This window comes from Oncorhynchus gorbuscha, linkage group LG14 (genome assembly GCF_021184085.1).
Source record: "Oncorhynchus gorbuscha isolate QuinsamMale2020 ecotype Even-year linkage group LG14, OgorEven_v1.0, whole genome shotgun sequence".
NCBI classification, from domain to species: Eukaryota; Metazoa; Chordata; class Actinopteri; order Salmoniformes; family Salmonidae; genus Oncorhynchus; species Oncorhynchus gorbuscha.
Genome location: NC_060186.1, coordinates 13,864,299 through 13,883,717, shown reverse-complemented (window position 1 = coordinate 13,883,717; position 19,419 = coordinate 13,864,299). Strand labels below are relative to the sequence as shown.

General features: G+C 49.8%; 1 protein-coding gene across 6 annotated transcripts in view; it reads left to right on the top strand.

Moving 5' to 3' along the window:
• LOC123994482 overlaps positions 1 to 19,419 on the top strand; it is a 99,537-nt gene that overhangs the window by 8,242 nt on the left and 71,876 nt on the right. For 5 of the 6 annotated variants that reach the window (XM_046297116.1, XM_046297117.1, XM_046297115.1 and 2 more), the window contains exons 2-5: positions 5,778 to 5,843; positions 12,138 to 12,321; positions 14,214 to 14,675; positions 17,848 to 18,291. In XM_046297116.1, the coding sequence (XP_046153072.1) occupies positions 5,778 to 5,843; positions 12,138 to 12,321; positions 14,214 to 14,675; positions 17,848 to 18,291 (1,156 nt within the window). Of the gene's footprint in view, positions 1 to 5,777; positions 5,844 to 12,137; positions 12,322 to 13,372; positions 13,509 to 14,213; positions 14,676 to 17,847; positions 18,292 to 19,419 lie in introns of those variants that run through there. The other variant, XM_046297119.1, reaches the window with a different exon arrangement.

Here is a 19,419-nt window from a genome sequence, read left to right as displayed (position 1 = left end):
GCCCCTCTCACAGCTCTTACTTCTGTCAAGACGTGTTTTAAGTGGTCCGGTTCCGCCCAGGGAGCTTTTGATCTTCTAAAAGAACGTTTTACGTCCGCTCCTATCCTCGTTACTCCTGACGTCACTAGACAATTCATTGTCGAGGTTGACGCCTTCAGAGGTAGGCGTGGGAGCCATTCTATCCCAGCGCTTCCAGTCTGACGATAAGGTTCATCCTTGCGCTTATTTTTCTCATCGCCTGTCGCCATCTGAGCGCAACTATGATGTGGGTAACCGTGAACTGCTCGCCATCCGCTTAGCCCTAGGCGAATGGCGACAGTGGTTGGAGGGGGCGACCGTTCCTTTTGTCGTTTGGACAGACCATAAGAACCTTGAGTACATCCGTTCTGCCAAACGACTTAATGCCCGTCAAGCTCGTTGGGCGTTGTTTTTCGCTCGTTTCGAGTTTGTGATTTCTTACCGTCCGGGTAGCAAGAACACCAAGCCTGATGCCTTATCCCGTCTGTTTAGTTCTTCTGTGGCTTCTACTGATCCCGAGGGATTCTTCCTTATGGGCGTGTTGTCGGGTTAACAGTCTGGGAATTGAAAGACAGGTTAAGCAAGCACTCACGCACACTGCGTCGCCGCGCGCTTGTCCTAGTAACCTCCTTTTCGTTCCTGTTTCCACTCGTCTGGCTGTTCTTCAGTGGGCTCACTCTGCCAAGTTAGCTGGTCATCCCGGTGTTCGAGGCACTCTTGCGTCTATTCGCCAGCGCTTTTGGTGGCCGACTCAGGAGCGTGACACGCGCCGTTTCGTGGCTGCTTGTTCGGACTGCGCGCAGACTAAGTCGGGTAACTCTCCTCCTGCCGGTCGTCTCAGACCGCTCCCCATTCCTTCTCGACCATGGTCTTACATCGCCCTAGACTTCATTACCGGTCTGCCTTTGTCTGCGGGGAAGACTGTGATTCTTACGGTTGTCGATAGGTTCTCTAAGGCGGCACATTTCATTCCCCTCGCTAAACTTCCTTCCGCTAAGGAGACGGCACAAATCATTATCGAGAATGTATTCAGAATTCATGGCCTCCCGTTAGACGCCGTTTCAGACAGAGGCCCGCAATTCACGTCACAGTTTTGGAGGGAGTTCTGTCATTTGATTGGTGCGTCCGTCAGTCTCTCTTCCGGGTTTCATCCCCAGTCTAACGGTCAAGCAGAGAGGGCCAATCAGACGATTGGTCGCATACTACGCAGCCTTTCTTTCAGAAACCCTGCGTCTTGGGCAGAACAGCTCCCCTGGGCAGAATACGCTCACAATTCGCTTCCTTCGTCTGCTACCGGGTTATCTCCGTTTCAGAGTAGTCTGGGTTACCAGCCTCCTCTGTTCTCATCCCAGCTTGCCGAGTCCAGCGTTCCCTCCGCTCAAGCGTTTGTCCAACGTTGTGAGCGCACCTGGAGGAGGGTGAGGTCTGCACTTTGCCGTTACAGGGCACAGACTGTGAGAGCCGCCAATAAACGCAGGATTAAGAGTCCAAGGTATTGTTGCGGCCAGAGAGTGTGGCTTTCCACTCGCAACCTTCCTCTTACGACAGCTTCTCGTAAGTTGACTCCGCGGTTCATTGGTCCGTTCCGTGTCTCCCAGGTCGTCAATCCTGTCGCTGTGCGACTGCTTCTTCCGCGACATCTTCGTCGCGTCCATCCTGTCTTCCATGTCTCCTGTGTTAAGCCCTTTCTTCGCACCCCGTTCGTCTTCCCTCCCCCCCCGTCCTTGTCGAGAGCGCACCTATTTACAAGGTACATAAGATCATGGACATGCGTTCTCGGGGACGGGGTCACCAATACTTAGTGGATTGGGAGGGTTACGGTCCTGAGGAGAGGAGTTGGGTTCCGTCTCGGGACGTGCTGGACCGTTCACTCATTGATGATTTCCTCCGTTGCCGCCAGGATTCCTCCTCGAGTGCGCCAGGAGGCGCTCGGTGAGTGGGGGTACTGTCATGTTTTGTCATTTATTATCTTGTCTTGTCCCTGTGCTTCCCATTCTATTCGTTTCCCTCTGCTGGTCTTATTAGGTTCTTTCCCTCTTTCTATCCCTCTCTCTCCCCCTCCCTCTCTCACTCTCTCGCTCTCTCTTCTCTCTATCGTTCCGTTCCTGCTCCCAGCTGTTCCTATTCCCCTAATCAATCATTTAGTCTTCCCACACCTGTTCCCGATCCTTTCCCCTGATTAGAGTCCCTATTTCTTCCTTTGTGTTCCGTTCCTGTCCTGTCGGTTCCTTGTCTAGAATTCACCGTGCTGTGTTTGTGTATCGCCCTGTCGTGTCGTGTTTTCCTCAGATGCTGCGTGGTGAGCAGGTGTCTGAGTCTGTCTGGTTCAAGTGCCTTCCCGAGGCAACCTGCTGTTCACCTGCTGTTCAAGATCGAGTCTCCAGTTTGTCCTCGTCATTTCGAGTGAAAGTTGTGTTTTTTGTTTGTATTTACTTTACTGGATTAAAGACTCTGTTTTCGCCAAGTCGCTTTTGGGTCCTCTTTCACCTGCATGACAGGTAGACCTGATACTGCCCTGTCACTCCAGGTCTTGGTGATGGGCAGACCCAATACTGCCCTGTCACTCCAGGTCTTGGAGATGGGTAGACCTGATGCTGCCCTGTCACTCCAGGTCTTGGTGATGGGCAGACCCAATACTGCCCTGTCACTCCAGGTCTTGGTGATGGGCAGACCCGATACTGCCTTGTCACTCCAGGTCTTGGAGATGGGCAGACCCAATACTGCCCTGTCACTCCGGGTCTTGGTGATGGGCAGACCCGATACTGCCCTGTAACTCCAGGTCTTGGTGATGGGCAGACCCAATACTGCCCTGTCACTCCAGGTCTTGGAGATGGGCAGACCCAATACTGCCCTGTCACTCCAGGTCTTGGTGATGGGCAGACCCAATACTGCCCTGTCACTCCAGGTCTTGGTGATGGGCAGACCCAATACTGCCCTGTCACTCCAGGTCTTGGAGATGGGCAGACCCAATACTGCCCTGTCACTCCAGGTCTTGGTGATGGGCAGACCCAATACTGCCCTGTCACTCCAGGTCTTGGTGATGGGCAGACCCAATACTGCCCTGTCACTCCAGGTCTTGGAGATGGGCAGACCCAATACTGCCCTGTCACTCCGGGTCTTGGTGATGGGTAGACTCAATACTGCCCTGTCACTCCAGGTCTTGGAGATGGGTAGACCCAGTACTGCCCTGTCACTCTAGGTCTTGGTGATGGGCAGACCCAATACTGCCCTGTCACTCTGGGTCTTGGTGATGGGCAGACCCAATACTGCCCTGTCACTCCAGGTCTTGGTGATGGGCAGACCCAATACTGCCCTGTCACTCTAGGTCTTGGTGATGGGCAGACCCAATACTGCCCTGTCACTCCAGGTCTTGGTGATGGGCAGACCCAATACTGCCCTGTCACTCCAGGTCTTGGTGATGGGCAGACCCAATACTGCCCTGTCACTCCGGGTCTTGGAGATGGGCAGACCCAATACTGCCCTGTCACTCCAGGTCTTGGTGATGGGCAGACCCAATACTGCCCTGTCACTCCGGGTCTTGGAGATGGGCAGACCCAATACTGCCCTGTCACTCCGGGTCTTGGTGATGGGTAGACTCAATACTGCCCTGTCACTCCAGGTCTTGGAGATGGGTAGACCCAGTACTGCCCTGTCACTCTAGGTCTTGGTGATGGGCAGACCCAATACTGCCCTGTCACTCTGGGTCTTAGAGATGGGTAGACCCAATACTGCCCTGTCACTCTAGGTCTTGGTGATGGGCAGACCCAATACTGCCCTGTCACTCCGGGTCTTGGAGATGGGCAGACCCAATACTGCCCTGTCACTCCAGGTCTTAGAGATGGGTAGACTCAATACTGCCCTGTCACCCCAGGTCTTAGAGATGGGTAAAACCCGATGCTGCCCTGTCACTCAAGGTCTTGGAGATGGGCAGACCCAATACTGCCCTGTCACTCCAGGTCTTGGAGATGGGCAGACCCAATACTGCCCTGTCACTCCAGGTCTTAGAGATGGGTCGACTCAATACTGCCCTGTCACTCCAGGTCTTAGAGATGGGTAAAACCCGATGCTGCCCTGTCACTCCAGGTCTTGGAGATGGGCAGACCCAATACTGCCCTGTCACTCCAGGTCTTGGAGATGGGTAGACTCAATACTGCCCTGTCACCCCAGGTCTTGGAGATGGGCAAACCCAATACTGCCCTGTCACTCCAGGTCTTGGAGATGGGCAGACCCAATACTGCCCTGTCACTCCAGGTCTTGGAGATGGGTAGACTCAATAATGCCCTGTCACTCCATGTCCTGGAGATGGGTAGACTCAATACTACCCTGTCACTATATGTCCTGGAGATGGGCAGACTCAATACTGCCCTGTCACTCCAGGTCTTGGAGATGGGTAGACCCAGTACTGCCCTGTCACTCCAGGTCTTGGAGATGGTCAGTCCCGATACTCCCCTGTAGCCACTTGCAGCATCAAAGCATGGATCATTTTCCATCTTGAGAGCAGACTGGCACAAGCTGGCACAGGTCAGGAAGGTCCACCACACAACTCTCAAAGGGGGGCTGGGGGTCAGAGCAGTCCTCTCACAAGGCAAGTTCCATTGTACTCGTTCTTCTGAGGCCCTTGTGGCCCGTCACCCACTCCGGGGTGGGGTTATGGCCCATGAATGAGAGGTGATCCCTGGGAGGATCTCTCCTCTCACACCCTGGAGTGGCCCAGGCCTTGAGCTGACTCAGGGGCTCTGGGAGCTGCCTCCCGCTGCAAAGAGAGATGGATGAGCTCCACTGGTGACTGCGGCAGGGTTTCCGATGGGGATGTGTGCACGTCTCTTGGTGATTGATGAGCTTAACATAGTGCCCCATGCCCCATGGGTCAGACTGATGGACACACCCAGACACTGTGCTGTCCATCCCATGGAGCCGAGCTGGTAAAAGAAGGGCTGTTAAGTCACACATGGACCAAAAAGTGTCAAACCAAAAGCAGTCTGATAACTGAACAGATAGAACAAAGATGTGTTTGAATGGAGACATTACAATTGGCTTTCACTATGATGAAGTGTCCAGTCTGTGCTACAGCATAGCTTGACTGCTGGAGACTGGAGTAGTGGAATAGTGGTACAGACCAGCTCATTATAGAGACAGAGGGGAAATTGATGCACCAGGAGGCGTTTCACAGGGATGTCTATGGAGCTGTCTGTCTGTCTGTCTGTCTGTCTGTCTGTCTGTCTGTCTGTCTGTCTGTCTGTCTGTCTGTCTGTCTGTCTGTCTGTCTGTCTGTCTGTCTGTCTGTCTGTCTGTCTGTCTGTCTGTCTGTCTGTCTGTCTGTCTGTCTGTCTGTCTGTCTGTCTGTCTGTCTGTCTGTCTGTCTGTCTGTCTGTCTGTGTCTGTCTGTCTGTCTGTCTCTGTCTCTGTCTCTGTCTCTGTCTCTGTCTCTGTCTCTGTCTCTGTCTCTGTCTCTGTCTCTGTCTCTGTCTCTGTCTCTGTCTCTGTCTCTGTCTCTGTCTCTGTCTCTGTCTTTCTTTCCAGCCACAACACTGGCTCAACACTCTCTCCATCAGCATCAGTTCATCTAAAGTTGATACATTTGTCTTGGTCTACAATAGTGTTTCTGTACTTTTTCTGAACTCTTTACAATTGAGAAATGACCTGAAAGGATTTGATGTTGAATGTTCCTTTCTGACAGGTTTAAGAATGGCCTGGGATGATTTTGTAAGCCTTGTTGTGTGTTGTGCTCACTGATGTCTGTTGTCCTGTCTGTTTCCCAGGCACCTTGTTATCTGTCCTTTGTCAGTAAGGCCATCTTGTGGGATCGAGGACTCTACCACTACACAGTGAGTGCCAAAATACAACTCTAACTATACACAGCACATGTACAGCTATGTAGAATAATACAACCACAATCTGTATAAAGTGCACTGTTACATTACATACAAAAATGCAAAAACTGCAAAAATTCACACATACACACAGGCATGCATAAAACACACACTTACACACACACACAAGCTTGTCCCCACCTCTCCCCTACTCTCTAAAGGGCTCTGTGAGTAGTTGTGCCACAATTAACAGTGGGGTTGCCATGGGGACAGCAGAGTTGTGTGGGCTGGCTTCCTGTCTTGGCCTCTGGTTAAACAAACAAGTGAAAAGGAGGGACAAAGACATTCGCTGGTCCTTACAGCCTCATTTACATCTTCAACTGCTTTCAGCACTTCTGTATTGACCAAGTTTATCAGCCCGGCATCACCCTGCTCTCATTATCTCACCTCTTTATGCACTGGAAATACCTGATAAATCATCGGGGTGTAACGAGTAACGGTCAACAGCTCCTGTCTGACAGTGACAATTCAACTCCACACTGAAATTTATGGGCCGTCCCAGTCCAAACAGGCCCATTGGAGAGGCCAAGCAGACAGGCTGTTGAACCAGTGGTCCTCCACTCCCCCGATGCTTCCGATCTCCCACTACTGTCACCCAGGACACGGTGCCTCCGATCTCCCACTACTGTCACCCAGGACACGGTGACTCCGATCTCCCACTACTGTCACCCAGGACACGATGCTTCCGATCTCCCACTAATGTCACCCAGGACACGATGCTCCCGATCTCCCACTACTGTCACCCAGGACACGATGCCTCCGATCTCCCACTACTGTCACCCAGGACACGATGCTTCCGATCTCCCACTACTGTCACCCAGGACACGATGCTCCCGATCTCCCACTACTGTCACCCAGGACACGATGCCTCCGATCTCCCACTACTGTCACCCAGAACACGATGCTTCCGATCTCCCACTACTGTCACCCAGGACACGGTGCCTCCGATCTCCCACTACTGTCACCCAGGACACGATGCTTCCGATCTCCCACTACTGTCACCCAGGACACGGTGCCTCCGATCTCCCACTACTGTCACCCAGGACACGTTGCCTCCGATCTCCCACTACTGTCACCCAGGACACGATGCTTCCGATCTCCCACTACTGTCACCCAGGACACGGTGCCTCCGATCTCCCACTACTGTCACCCAGGACACGATGCTTCCGATCTCCCACTACTGTCACCCAGGACACGATGCTTCCGATCTCCCACTACTGTCACCCAGGACACGATGCTTCCGATCTCCCACTACTGTCACCCAGGACACGATGCCTCCGATCTCCCACTACTGTCGCCCAGGACACGATGCCTCCAATCTCCCACTACTGTCACCCAGGACACGATGCCTCCGATCTCCCACTACTGTCACCCAGGACACGATGCTTCCGATCTCCCACTACTGTCACCCAGGACACAATGCTTCCGATCTCCCACTACTGTCACCCAGGACACGGGGAGTACCGAGACAGTAGGCTGCAGAATGCACACGGACACAAACCAACCACAGGTGCTCAAACAAGAGCACTGGTTCCAGGATAGGTTATTTATACATATGGGTGTTTACAGAAGGAGTGAGCTGTCAGTTTAACAGTTCCAAGATCTGTCTTGTATAGTGTTCTGTTGTCTCAGGCTCTGCCAGTGGTTACAGTAGTATTGCCCTCTCTGCATACCAGGGCATGGTGCTGCTGAATCAGTGTAACCAGTGACCACACCGGTGGACTAACACTGATCATTATGCCAAGACATTATGCCAAAGCTGGCATGGCCATTGTTCTTATTGTTCTATTCTACCAAACAACACTGTTTTCAAAGGAAGACGATCTCTACCACTCAGTGGGGCCCAGCCAATAACAATGGCTAGAGCTTTGTACTGTTGCGTTGGGGTAGTGGGCCTGTTGTGTTGTTGTGTTGGGGTACTGGGCCTGTTGTGTTGTTGTGTTGGGGTAGTGGGCCTGTCGTGTTGTTGTGTTGGAATAGAGGGCCTGTTGAGTTGTTGTATTGGGGGAGTGGGCCTGTCGTGTTGTTGTGTTGGGGTAGTGGGCCTGTCGTGTTGTTGTGTTGGGGTAGTGGGCCTGTCGTGTTGTTGTGTTGGGGTAGTTGGCCTGTCGTGTTGTTGTGTTGGGGTAGTGGGCCTGTTCTGTTGTTGCGTTGGGGTAGTGGGCCTGTCGTGTTGTTGTGTTGGGGTAGTGGGCCTGTCGTGTTGTTGTGTTGGGGTAGTGGGCCTGTTCTGTTGTTGCGTTGGGGTAGTGGGCCTGTTGTGTTGGGGTAGTTGGCCTGTCGTGTTGTTGTGTTGGAGTAGTGGGCCTGTTATGTTGGGGTAGTGGGCCTGTCGTGTTGTTGTGTTGGGATAGAGGGCCTGTCGTGTTGTTGTGTTGGGGTAATGGGCCTGTTGAGTTGTTGTGTTGGGGTAGTGGGCCTGTTGTGTTGGGTTAGTGGGCCTGTTTTGTTGGGGTTATGGTCTTGTCGTGTTGGGGGAGTGGGCCTGGTCTGTTGTTGTGTTGGGGTAGTGGGCCTGTCGTGTTGTTGTGTTGGGTAGTGGGCCTGTCGTGTTGTTGTGTTGGGTAGTGGGTCTGTTGTGTTGGGGTAGTGGGCCTGTCGTGTTGTTGTGTTGGGTAGTGGGCCTGTCATGTTGTTGTGTTGGGGCAGTGGGCCTGTCGTGTTGTTGTGTTGGGGCAGTGGGTCTGTCGTGGTGTTGTGTTGGGGAAGTGGGCCTGTTTTGTTGGGTTTATGGTCTTGTCGTGTTGGGGGAGTGGGCCTGGTCTGTTGTTGTGTTGGGGTAGTGGGCCTGTCGTGTTGTTGTGTTGTGTAGTGGGCCTGTCGTGTTGTTGTGTTGGGGCAGTGGGCCTGTCGTGTTGTTGTGTTGGGGCAGTGGGTCTGTCGTGGTGTTGTGTTGGGGTAGTGGGCCTGTCGTGGTGTTGTGTTGGGGAAGTGGGCCTATCGTGTTGTTGTGTTGGGGCAGTGGGCCTGTCGTGTTGTTGTGTTGGGGTAGTGGGCCTGTTGTGCCGGGCATGGATGGTGGATGTGGGGTTAGGAGGACGAGTTGGCGGGGCCACTGGGACTACTGCAGGGGCCTGAAAAGCAAAGCAGGGTCATTGTCTCTCAGTGAAAGTAGACAGTTGCTCTGAATGCTAAGCTGCATCTGAGCCTGGCTTCTGACACGAGCTGATAATCAGATTTACTCCGCTGAATCCGCTGGACTCCACAATGCGCTCCACTGTCATCCCCCCACAAACCTCCCCCACCCCAAACTTCTCCTCTACCAGAGCAAAGCTAATTACACCCCGCAGAAACACAAATCTCCATCATTTAAAAAGTCACTCTTTTTCATGGGTTTAACCTTGTTAGAGCCTAAGCCTGGCTTTCTTATACGCCAGGCTCTCTGTGAGGAATTCTCTGTTCCTCCTCTAGACAGACACACACGGCACAGAAACACACTTCTGTTTCGCCTCGAGTTGTCTCCTTGTCAGTGGGTTCACTCAGAAAAAGTGCAATTAAGTGAGTGTGAGCCTGTGTGTAAGCGTGTGTGTTAGCGTGTGTGTGTCTGGAGGGGTCGAGAGCACACGCCGGCCTCTCCTCTGCAGGCCATCTGGGACTCTGACTAATAGACTTCCTACATTCATCTTCCAGTGCTTGTACATCCCCATCAGGGAGCTGTTGACCACAAACAGGCCGTAATGACATTATCCAGGGCTGGCTTTGGGCTGTACTGTGTGAGGCCGGCGTGTGGGCTGCCTGATGCCAGGAGGTCAGGCTGTTTCCTGGGGTCCTGCAGGAGCCCAGAGGACTCCTAGGTGTAGTCATAGGCTCTATTCTGTTGCTCTAAGAAGATCAATCAGGATGGAGTGAGCCGTCAGGGTGTGTCAGAGTGGGTATGTCAGAGTGGGAGGCTGCTTGAAATACCAACACCAACAGTGAACCTCATCATAGTTGAGTAAAATCATTCTAGTTATACAGGTGTGAAAAATGTGTGTGTACAGTTGTGTGTATCTGTTACCCAATTAAGAGACCGGGACAACTACAGCTTTGGGGGTAGTTCAAGCGGGACTTAGAAGGTAAGGCGTGTGTATGTGTGTGTATGTGTGTGTATGTGTGTGTATGTGGGGTTGTAATGGCAGGGTCCTGCCGTAAAGGGCGTGTTGAGACCTGCCCTCTGACGGTCTGACAGGTTGTGGACTGGATGACACCCTTCTCACCTCATAAAGCTCTTCAGTGGGCGGGAGTGTGGGAAGATGGAGGGAGTGAGGAAGAGGAGTGAGGAGGAGGGCATGCTCCAGGACCTTTGTTCTCTTGTTTTTCTTCCTCACTTCTTCCTCTTTTCTTCACAAGAATGCAAATGTGTAAACCCTCAGAGGAGAGGGAATGAGTGTAGATGGTGGAGGGATTTAAGGCTGATCCTCCCTGTGTGAGTCACATGAGTCACAGACAGTAAGCCTCCCTTTCTCTATGTCTGAGGGGTACTGAGGGCTCATCTCCACAGACTCCCTAGTGTGTGTGTGTGTGTGTGTGTGTGTGTGTGTGTGTGTGTGTGTGTGTGTGTGTGTGTGTGTGTGTGTGTGTGTGTGTGTGTGTGTGTGTGTGTGTGTGTGTGTGTGTGTGTGTGTGTGTGTGTGTGTGTGTGTGTGTGCGTTCATGCCTGCTTCTGTGGTTGTGTGTTTATGTGCATGTGTGTTTAGGGTTAAGGGATAGATGGTAGACGAGGTGAACTTTGTTTAGGTGTCTCAGATGTAGCTGGGAATCCAAGACAAATAAATGTCCTCTCTCCGTGTGTGTGTGTCAGTGGGTATTTTATTACATTTGGGTGTTTGTTCTCTAAAGGCCAGAGAGGGAGTGAATTAGTCCCTGGCACTGAGTCTGTGGGCTGAGTAATTTCCCCCGGCTGGCGTGCAGCGGGTGGCGTGGCGTATGCAGCCCCACCCCCCCACAAGTTTAGTATTGACCGTCCCGCCTGCTTTTATCTCAGCACGACCCTTGTTTAAATAGCAATAGGACCATGTCCTGTGTGCTCAAAGAATCTTTATCATCCTCACAAAAGTGTGTGTGTGGCTAGGTGTGTGGGTGGGTGGCTGGGTGTGTGTGTGGGTGACTGAGTGTGTGTGTGGGTGGCTGGGTTTGTGTGTGGGTGGCTGGGTGGGGGGGGGGGGGGGGGGGTGTTATCAAGAAATCTGTTTAAAAAAGGCAGGGAGAGGTTGAAGCTTTCTCCTGCTGTGTTGAGAATGTATGTAGCCTGAGATCTGATCTTCAGACACAAGGGGGCACTGAAGATGACGGGCATTATTTGAATTGTCTGTACGTTGGCGATCACGTTTAATTAATGCTGTGATTCTCCTTCACGTTGCATGTGGAGAATGACTTTATGTGGCTTTATTTACAGTATTTGGAAACTGGGATTTTATTTGATTGATCGAAAACAAGATACATCTAATCTTTCTTTCTCTCTCTCCCTGCCCCACACTATGTTTTTGATGTCCCTTTCAGGACCTCACTATGTTTTTGTTGTCCCTTTCAGGACCACACTATGTTTTTGTTGTCCCTTTCAGGACCACACTATGTTTTTGTTGTCCCTTTCAGGACCTCACTATGTTTTTGTTGTCCCTTTCAGGACCACACTATGTTTTTGTTGTCCCTTTCAGGACCACACTATGTTTTTGTTGTTCCTTTCAGGACCACACTATGTTTTTGTTGTCCCTTTCAGGACCACACTATGTTTTTGTTGTCCCTTTCAGGACAACACTATGTTTTTGTTGTCCCTTTCAGGACCACACTATGTTTTTGTTGTTCCTTTCAGGACCACACTTTGTTTTTGTTGTCCCTTTCAGGACCACACTATGTTTTTGTTGTCCCTTTCAGGACCTCACTATGTTTTTGTTGTCCTTTCAGGACCACACTATGTTTTTGTTGTCCCTTTCAGGACCACACTATGTTTTTGTTGTCCCTTTCAGAACCACACTATGTTTTTGTTGTCCCTTTCAGGACCACACTATGTTTTTGTTGTCCCTTTCAGGACCACACTATGTTTTGATGTCCCTTTCAGGACCTCACTATGTTTTTGTTGTCCCTTTCAGGACCACACTATGTTTTTGATGTCCCTTTCAGGACCACACTATGTTTTGATGTCCCTTTCAGGACCTCACTATGTTTTTGTTGTCCCTTTCAGGACCACACTATGTTTTGATGTCCCTTTCAGGACCTCACTATGTTTTTGATGTCCCTTTCAGGACCACACTATGTTTTTGATGTCCCTTTCAGGACCACACTGTCCGTGATGGACATCCTTCTCTGTGTCCTCGTTTCCTGGTTCACATGAAGGCCTGTCCTGCAGACCTCAGAACCCCACATCTCCTATCCAGTAACCCCAGGCCACGTCCTCCTCGCCAGGAATTGACACAACAAAGACACACCCTTGGCGGCCTGAAGACGCATTCATGTGCAGGTGAGCCACAGCAAAAGCCTTCCTGCTGCTTAGACAATACAATATACTGTGCAACAACAACGTACAAGATGAGATAATAAATAGTTTATTAATCCCACAATTCTCCCTCAGTGATTAATAAAGTATGTATTGTTTATTTCATCTTCAGAGACAGATAACATTGTGGTATCATAGGGCATTTTTGCTTTTGATCCCACAACGTTGCTCATTAGGGAACTAGGTCTCAGTGTTAGAGCGGTGGAGGTAACCACCTGGGCCTTCGTTAGTCCTTAATCCGTCCCTCGGCCCACTTTGTTAAGGCCTAATCCCTCTCTTTCTGCTCTGGGGAGGAAGTGTCCATAGCGCCGCCCTCCTGGTGGTCCTCTGCTAGGGTGTTAGCCAATGAAAGGCTGTGCCAGCATACCTGCCGCTCCTTTCAGAGCCCTGCCTCTGATGTGAAGGCATTTGCCCCCCCCCCCCTGCCAGGGTCATAGCCACACTGCAGCACACGGCTTTGAGACGAGTGTGAGGAGCCAAGGGGGAACCAGGGGGATTGGGGTATTGCTCTGCTCTGGAACCGGGTTCTAAAAACCAATTATTCTACCATATGGTGGTCGGTTGCAACACAATCGTCCCTGACCCTGGTCCCTGAGGGAAACGCGCTGTGCTGTATTAGCGGGAGGGGGTGTGTGTAGCTGTGTGCCCCTGACACATGGCATTCATATACAGGCAGACACACACACACACACACACACACACACACACACACACACACACACACACACACACACACACACACACACACACACACACACACACACACACACACACACACACACACACACACACACACACACACACACACACACACACACTTCATGTGTGTGTAACAGATGGGAAGTGCAGGGCATTGTGAGAGGAGAATAGTGCAGAAATGTGCTCTCCTCCAGTGCAGCTCTCTGTATCCCCCTGCTACCACTGACTCCTCTCTGTCACACAGACCCCCAGGAAACAAGAGTGCATTGTCTCACCCCCCCCGGCACCGCAGAGAAAAGAGGAGTGTGCATAGGCACAGAAGAAGAGTAGAGAGAGGGGAGAAGGAAGAGGGCTGGTGTCGGCTGGAGCTGAAGTTCGTGGAAGGGATCTGAGAGGGGGATGAAAAGAGGAGTGTGGAGAAGAGAGAGAGTGGCTGAGGAGAGAGTTCCCAGGTAGTGTGAAGTTCAGATTCAGGTGCAGGAGGAGAGGAGTGTGACAGAGTAGAGGTATAACAGATGTCTTCTAGGAGATACAGACATCTTATTCAGGATATTCTAACGCTGCTCTCAGGAAAGGAGGATAAGCTGCCAAGATGTAGGATTTGGATCAGTTAATTGATATGTGGGTGGAATAATGTCAAATGAATGACAAATTCAAGTTTTTATAAATAGCCCTGCCTCCAGTACTGGGTAGCATTCTGAATATATAATATTAAGATGGGAATTGGGCAGCTGGTCCAACAGGATGGGGTTTCTTCAGTCTTTGTTAGAGCACTGACCCACACAGCAGGGAAAACAGTGTTTGCTCCGGGCCTCACTAAAGTGGGGAAGAAAATGTCACTGGCAGCTATTGGCAGAGACGCCTTTGAGCTGTAAAAGATGATGAATACCATTTATAGATGACCCTCTCTGAGGACCCCACATGTTAACTATTCACCACCTTTCTTTGTCAGAACTGAACAATGCCCAATGCCAAAAGTTAAAAGCTTGTATCCCCAGCACACACCTTGCCTAGGTTGAGACAGTCTCTGACAAGACAGTATCATCGTAAATTAGACTAATCAAAATCTGTATTGAATTACAGGAGAGAAATACACCCCCCCCCCCCCCAGTCATATCTTCTTGAATTAAATAATGTATTTACCCTGTCTATTGCAGACTCCAGGAGCCTGCAGCACTGCAGCACCACCAGAGGGAGGCGCTTAGCTGTTGTTGTTCCCTGTGTACCAGTGCCAGTCTCCCCCTATCCCAGCAGAGCCTCCGCTGAGCTCTCAGTCTGTCCAAGTCCAACATCCTCTACTGTCACTGACTTTGGGCAGCAGGGAACTGGATACAACCCTGCTCCATCATCAGCCCTACCTCATGTCCATACTCAGAAAGGAGAGAAGGAAATAGAGGATGGTGTTAAAGAGATGGATGAAGACACTTCGGCTTCCTCAGGGGCCTTCCGCCCTCCAAGCCCAGACCAGGAGCCCAATTCTGGTCCTGAGGACATAGACCCCTCAGTTTCTCCAATCCCTAGTGTCTGTGAGGGTTCTCTCTCAGACTTTAGCCGCCCACCATCCAGCCAGTTCAGCCGAAGCACAGACCTGGGTAGTGGCCGGAGCAGTCCTCTGTGTGGTATTGTACCTACGCTGCTTTGAAACAATTGAAGTGAAATGTATTCAAAGCTGTTGCATTCCCCATGGGCTATTAGTTGTTTCATAAATGTAGAAATTCATAATTACTGTAACTGTTGTACACTACCGTTCAAAAGTTTGGGGTCACTTAGAAATGTCTTTGTTTTTTAAAGAAAAGCACTTTTTTTGTGCATTAAAATGAGCATCGAATTGATCAGAAATACAGTGTAGACATTGTTAATGATGTAAATGAATGTTGCAGCTGGAAACAGCTTATTTTTAATGGAATATTTACATTATCAGAGACCATCACTTCTGTGTTCGAATGGCACGTTGTGTTAGCTAATCCAAGTTGATCATTTTAAAAGGCTAATTGATCATTAGAAAACCCTTTTGCAATTATGTTCGCACAGCTGAAAACTGTTAGGATTAAAGAAGCAATAAAACTGGCCTTCTTTAGACTAGTTGAGTATCTAGAAGACCATAGTAACACTGCAAAAAGACTAGAAATCATGGTGAATAACAATCTAACACAGGATGCAGTTGAAATAGCAACAGCCTTCAATTCCTACTTTATTGACTCTGTCAGATTACTGACACAGAACCCCTCCACTGATTTCTTGGGCTCAGTGCTAGTGAATGACACTCAACCTGTCTTCATCATAAGGGAGGTTTCTGAGTCAAAGGTGAACAAGGTGATTAGCTCACTAAAGAACTCTAAAGCCAAAGATGTGTTTGGGATGGACTCTACCTTTCTTAAAAACTACAAAGAGTCACTCATTGGCCCCATTACTAAGGTCACCAACACATCTATTGGTGTCGGTGTGTTTCCAAGGGTATGGATGTCGGCCATAATAACAGCCATCTTTAAATCAGGCGACCCTGCTGACATGAGTAACTACAGGCCCATTAGTATACTACCTGTGGTGTCAAAGGTTGTTGAAAAGTGTGTAGCAGAACAACTGATTGCCCACCTCAACAACAGCCCCTTCACATTACACTCCATGCAGTTCGGCTTCAGAGCGAAACACTCCACAGAAACGGCCAACTGCTTTCTTCTGGAAAATGTGAAGTCCAAGATGGACAAAGGGGGTGCTGTTGGGGCTGTGTTTCTGGACCTAAGGAAGGCTTTTGATACTGTTAACCATGAGATTCTCATCACAAAATTGTCCAAGTTCAACTTTTCCCCTGATGCCTTGAGATGGATGAAATCATATCTTGAAGGCAGAACTCAGTGTGTCAGAGTGAGCAATGAGCTGTCGCCCACTCGTAGCTATGATGTGGGCATGCCCCAAGGGTCAATACTGGGGCCCCTCCTGTTCAGCCTGTACATTAATGATCTGCCTTCTGTCTGTACTGGGTCTGAAGTTCAAATGTATGCAGATGATACAGTGATAAATGTACATGCAAAGAGCAAACAACAAGCTGCACAAGAACTCACTACTGTAATGGTCCAGGTTACAAAGTGGCTCAGTGACTCGTGTTTGCATCTCAATGTGAAAAAAATTGTTTGCATGTTCTTCACAAAGAGGGCAACAGATGCTACTGAGCCAGATGTCTATGTGTCAGGGGAGAAGCTCCAGGTGGTATCCGATTTTAAGTACCTTGGCATCATACTTGATTCCAACCTCTCTTTTAAAAAGCATGTGAAAAATGTAATTCAAATAACTAAATTCAATCTAGCTAATTTCCGATTTATACGAAATTGTTTGACTACAGAGGTAGCAAAACTGTACTTCAAATCTATGATACTCCCCCACTTAACATACTGCTTGACGAGTTGGGCCCAAGCTTGCTGTACAACATTAAAACCTATTCAGTCTGTCTACAAACAGGCTCTCAAAGTGCTTGATAGGAAGCCCAATAGCCATCATCATTGTCACATCCTTAGAAAACATGAGCTCTTGAGTTGGGAAAATCTTGTGCAATACACCGACGCATGTCTTGTATTCAAGATCCTTAATGGCAAGGCTCCCCCTCCACTCAATATTTTTGTTAAACAGAAAACCCAGACATATGGCAGCAGATCCACAAGGTCTGCCATGAGAGGTGACTGTAATAGTTCCCCTAAGGAAAAGCACCTTTAGTAAATCTGCATTCTCTGTGAGAGCTTCCCATGTCTGGAATACACTGCCATCAGACACACATAACTGCACCACATATCACACTTTCACAAAATGCTTGAAGACATGGCTAAAGGTCAATCAGATTTGTGAACATGGTCCCTAGCTGTGTGTTGCCGCTTTCCATGTTGTCTGTTTGTAGCTTGTGAGGTGTAGAAACACTTTGTTGCTTTTATGAATTTTGTCTTGCTGCTTTTTGTTCTATGTTGCTCTGTCTGCATGCTATGTCTTGCTTGTCCTATGTTGCTATGTTACTATGTCTATGGTGCTATTGTCTATATTGTAATTGTTTTTAATAACCTGCCCAGGGACTGCGGTTGAAAATTAGCCGGCTGGCTAAAACCGGCACTTTTACTGAAACGTTGATTAATGTGCACTGTCCCTGTAAAAATAAACTAAACTAAACTAAACTAAACTAAATCTGGAGAATCAGCATTTGTGGGTTCAAAGGCTCAAAATGGCTAGAAACAAATAACTTTCTTCTGAAACTCGTCAGTCTATTCTTGTTCTGAGAAATGAAGGCTATTCCATGCGAGAAATTGCCAAGAAACTGAAGATCTCCTTACACTGCTGTGTACTATTCCCTTCACAGAACAGAGCAAACTGGCTCTAACCAGAATACAGTAGAAAGAGGAGTGGTAGGCCCTGGTGCACAACTGAGCAAGATGCAAAGTACATTAGAATGTCTAGTTTGAGAAATAGACGCCTCACAAGTCCTCAACTGGCAGCTTCAATAAATAGTACCCGCAAAACACCAGTCTCAACGTCAACAGTGAAGAGGCAACTCTGGCATGCTGGCCTTCTAGACAGTTCCTCTGTCCAATGTCTGTGTTCTTTTGCCCATCTTAATCTATTCTTTTTATTTGCCAGTCTGAGATATGGCTTTTTCTTTGCAAACTTTTGAACGGTAGTGTGGGTGGGTGATCAAAATCTTTAAATATTCTGTGATTTTGTACACATGCTTGAATGTTTAGTTGTAGCCAAGGCTTGCTTTCCTATCATGTCAAATGGAAGGATAATTATTCCATATATCCTTTTGTATTTTTACAGCGAATCTGAGTGACCTGGACTCAGAGGGTGGCTCTCCTCTCTCCCAGCATGGCTCCTCTTCCATGTCCCTGTCTGCTCTGGCCTCCTGCACCCCACAGGACACCCCAGCACACCAGCCCCCAAACCCAGCCCCTCACCACCCTCAGCACCATCCCCTCCCTCACCAGGCCCAACACTGCCCACCTGACTGGACCACCACGGAGCCCCAGCCAGGCCATGTCCTCCCACCCTACCCAGACCCATCCCTGGACCCCAACCCAGACCCTACTACCCTAGCTTTCCCCTCAGACACCTGGCAGTCCTGCCCCAGCCCACAGTGCAGGATAACTACCCGACCAGGGTCAGGGTTAGGGTCAAGTTTGGCCTCATCTCCTGTGGTGGTGGAGAGGCAGGACTGGACATCACACCGCTGGTCAGTCCTTCCCCCCATCTCTCCTGTCAGAGGTGAGTAATGATCTCTGCCTGTCCCATATGGGCCTTTCACAGCATCCTTCCCAGCCTCCCTCCCCACCTCCTTCCCAGCCTCCCTCCCCGCCTCCTTCCCAGCCTCCCTCCCCACCTCCTTCCCAGCCTCCCTCCCCGGCTCCTTCCCAGCCTCCCTCCCTCCCACCCAGCAGCAGCCTGCACTGGTGCCCCTTACCTAACGCCACGGGGCTGATTGTCCACAACATGGCTGGACATCTTCCCTGGTACAAAGAGACGGCAGCCAACAGACAACAGAGGAAATCAAAGCCTCCCTCCTCAGATCAGATGCTCCTGTCCCCATTGCCGCTCTGCATTGTGAGGTTCTGCTGTCAGCCCGGTTTTGTTTCCCCTCATAATAAATAACGCAGAAAGCTTTTCTTTTCCCTTTAAAGCAGCAATGGAAAGAGGACTCTTTTTGATGAAGAGCTGGTACCATTTGATTCCCAGTTCAAAGGCGCGCGAGGCCCCTTCACAATAGGAGGGAGTGGGGGGTTCCCTGCCTCGTGTGCCGTCCCCACTCAGCCGCGGCTTCCCCGCACTCTCGCCATTCTCCCGGTCGCTGAAAGGGAGACGTGTAGCCGATGGTCATAAATCCACACTGACCACCGCACGCTGACGGGGGAAACAGTTAGAGCTACGGTCCACAATAGAATATAGCGGCTTTCCGTCGCAGCTAATTTACCATTTAGAATAGAGATAAAGGACGGGGCCACTGACATCTGACTTTTATGGGGGGCTTTATGAAAGACTATGAAAAGAGAGCAAACAATTGGGAAATTGTGTCGGGATTTTCATTCTCTAACAGAAGTGATGAGAAGCCGTCTGCGCTCTTCTAAGGTCCTTTCTACTGATTAGTATCGGTTCCAGGTGCGTAGGACTCAAAGTAAGAACACTGAAAGAGATTTCGACCAGCACACTGTTGAAAAAAGGAATACATCCAAAACTGAGGCTTGAAAGTTACATAAATATGTTTATTAGAACATCACGGTGCCCCAAAAATATATCAAGTGCATAAATGAAAGATGAAAATAAAACACAAACATTCCCGGCCTTAGGCCTTTCCTCACTGTAAATAGTCGGCACACACACCTGGCTTCTATAATAGCA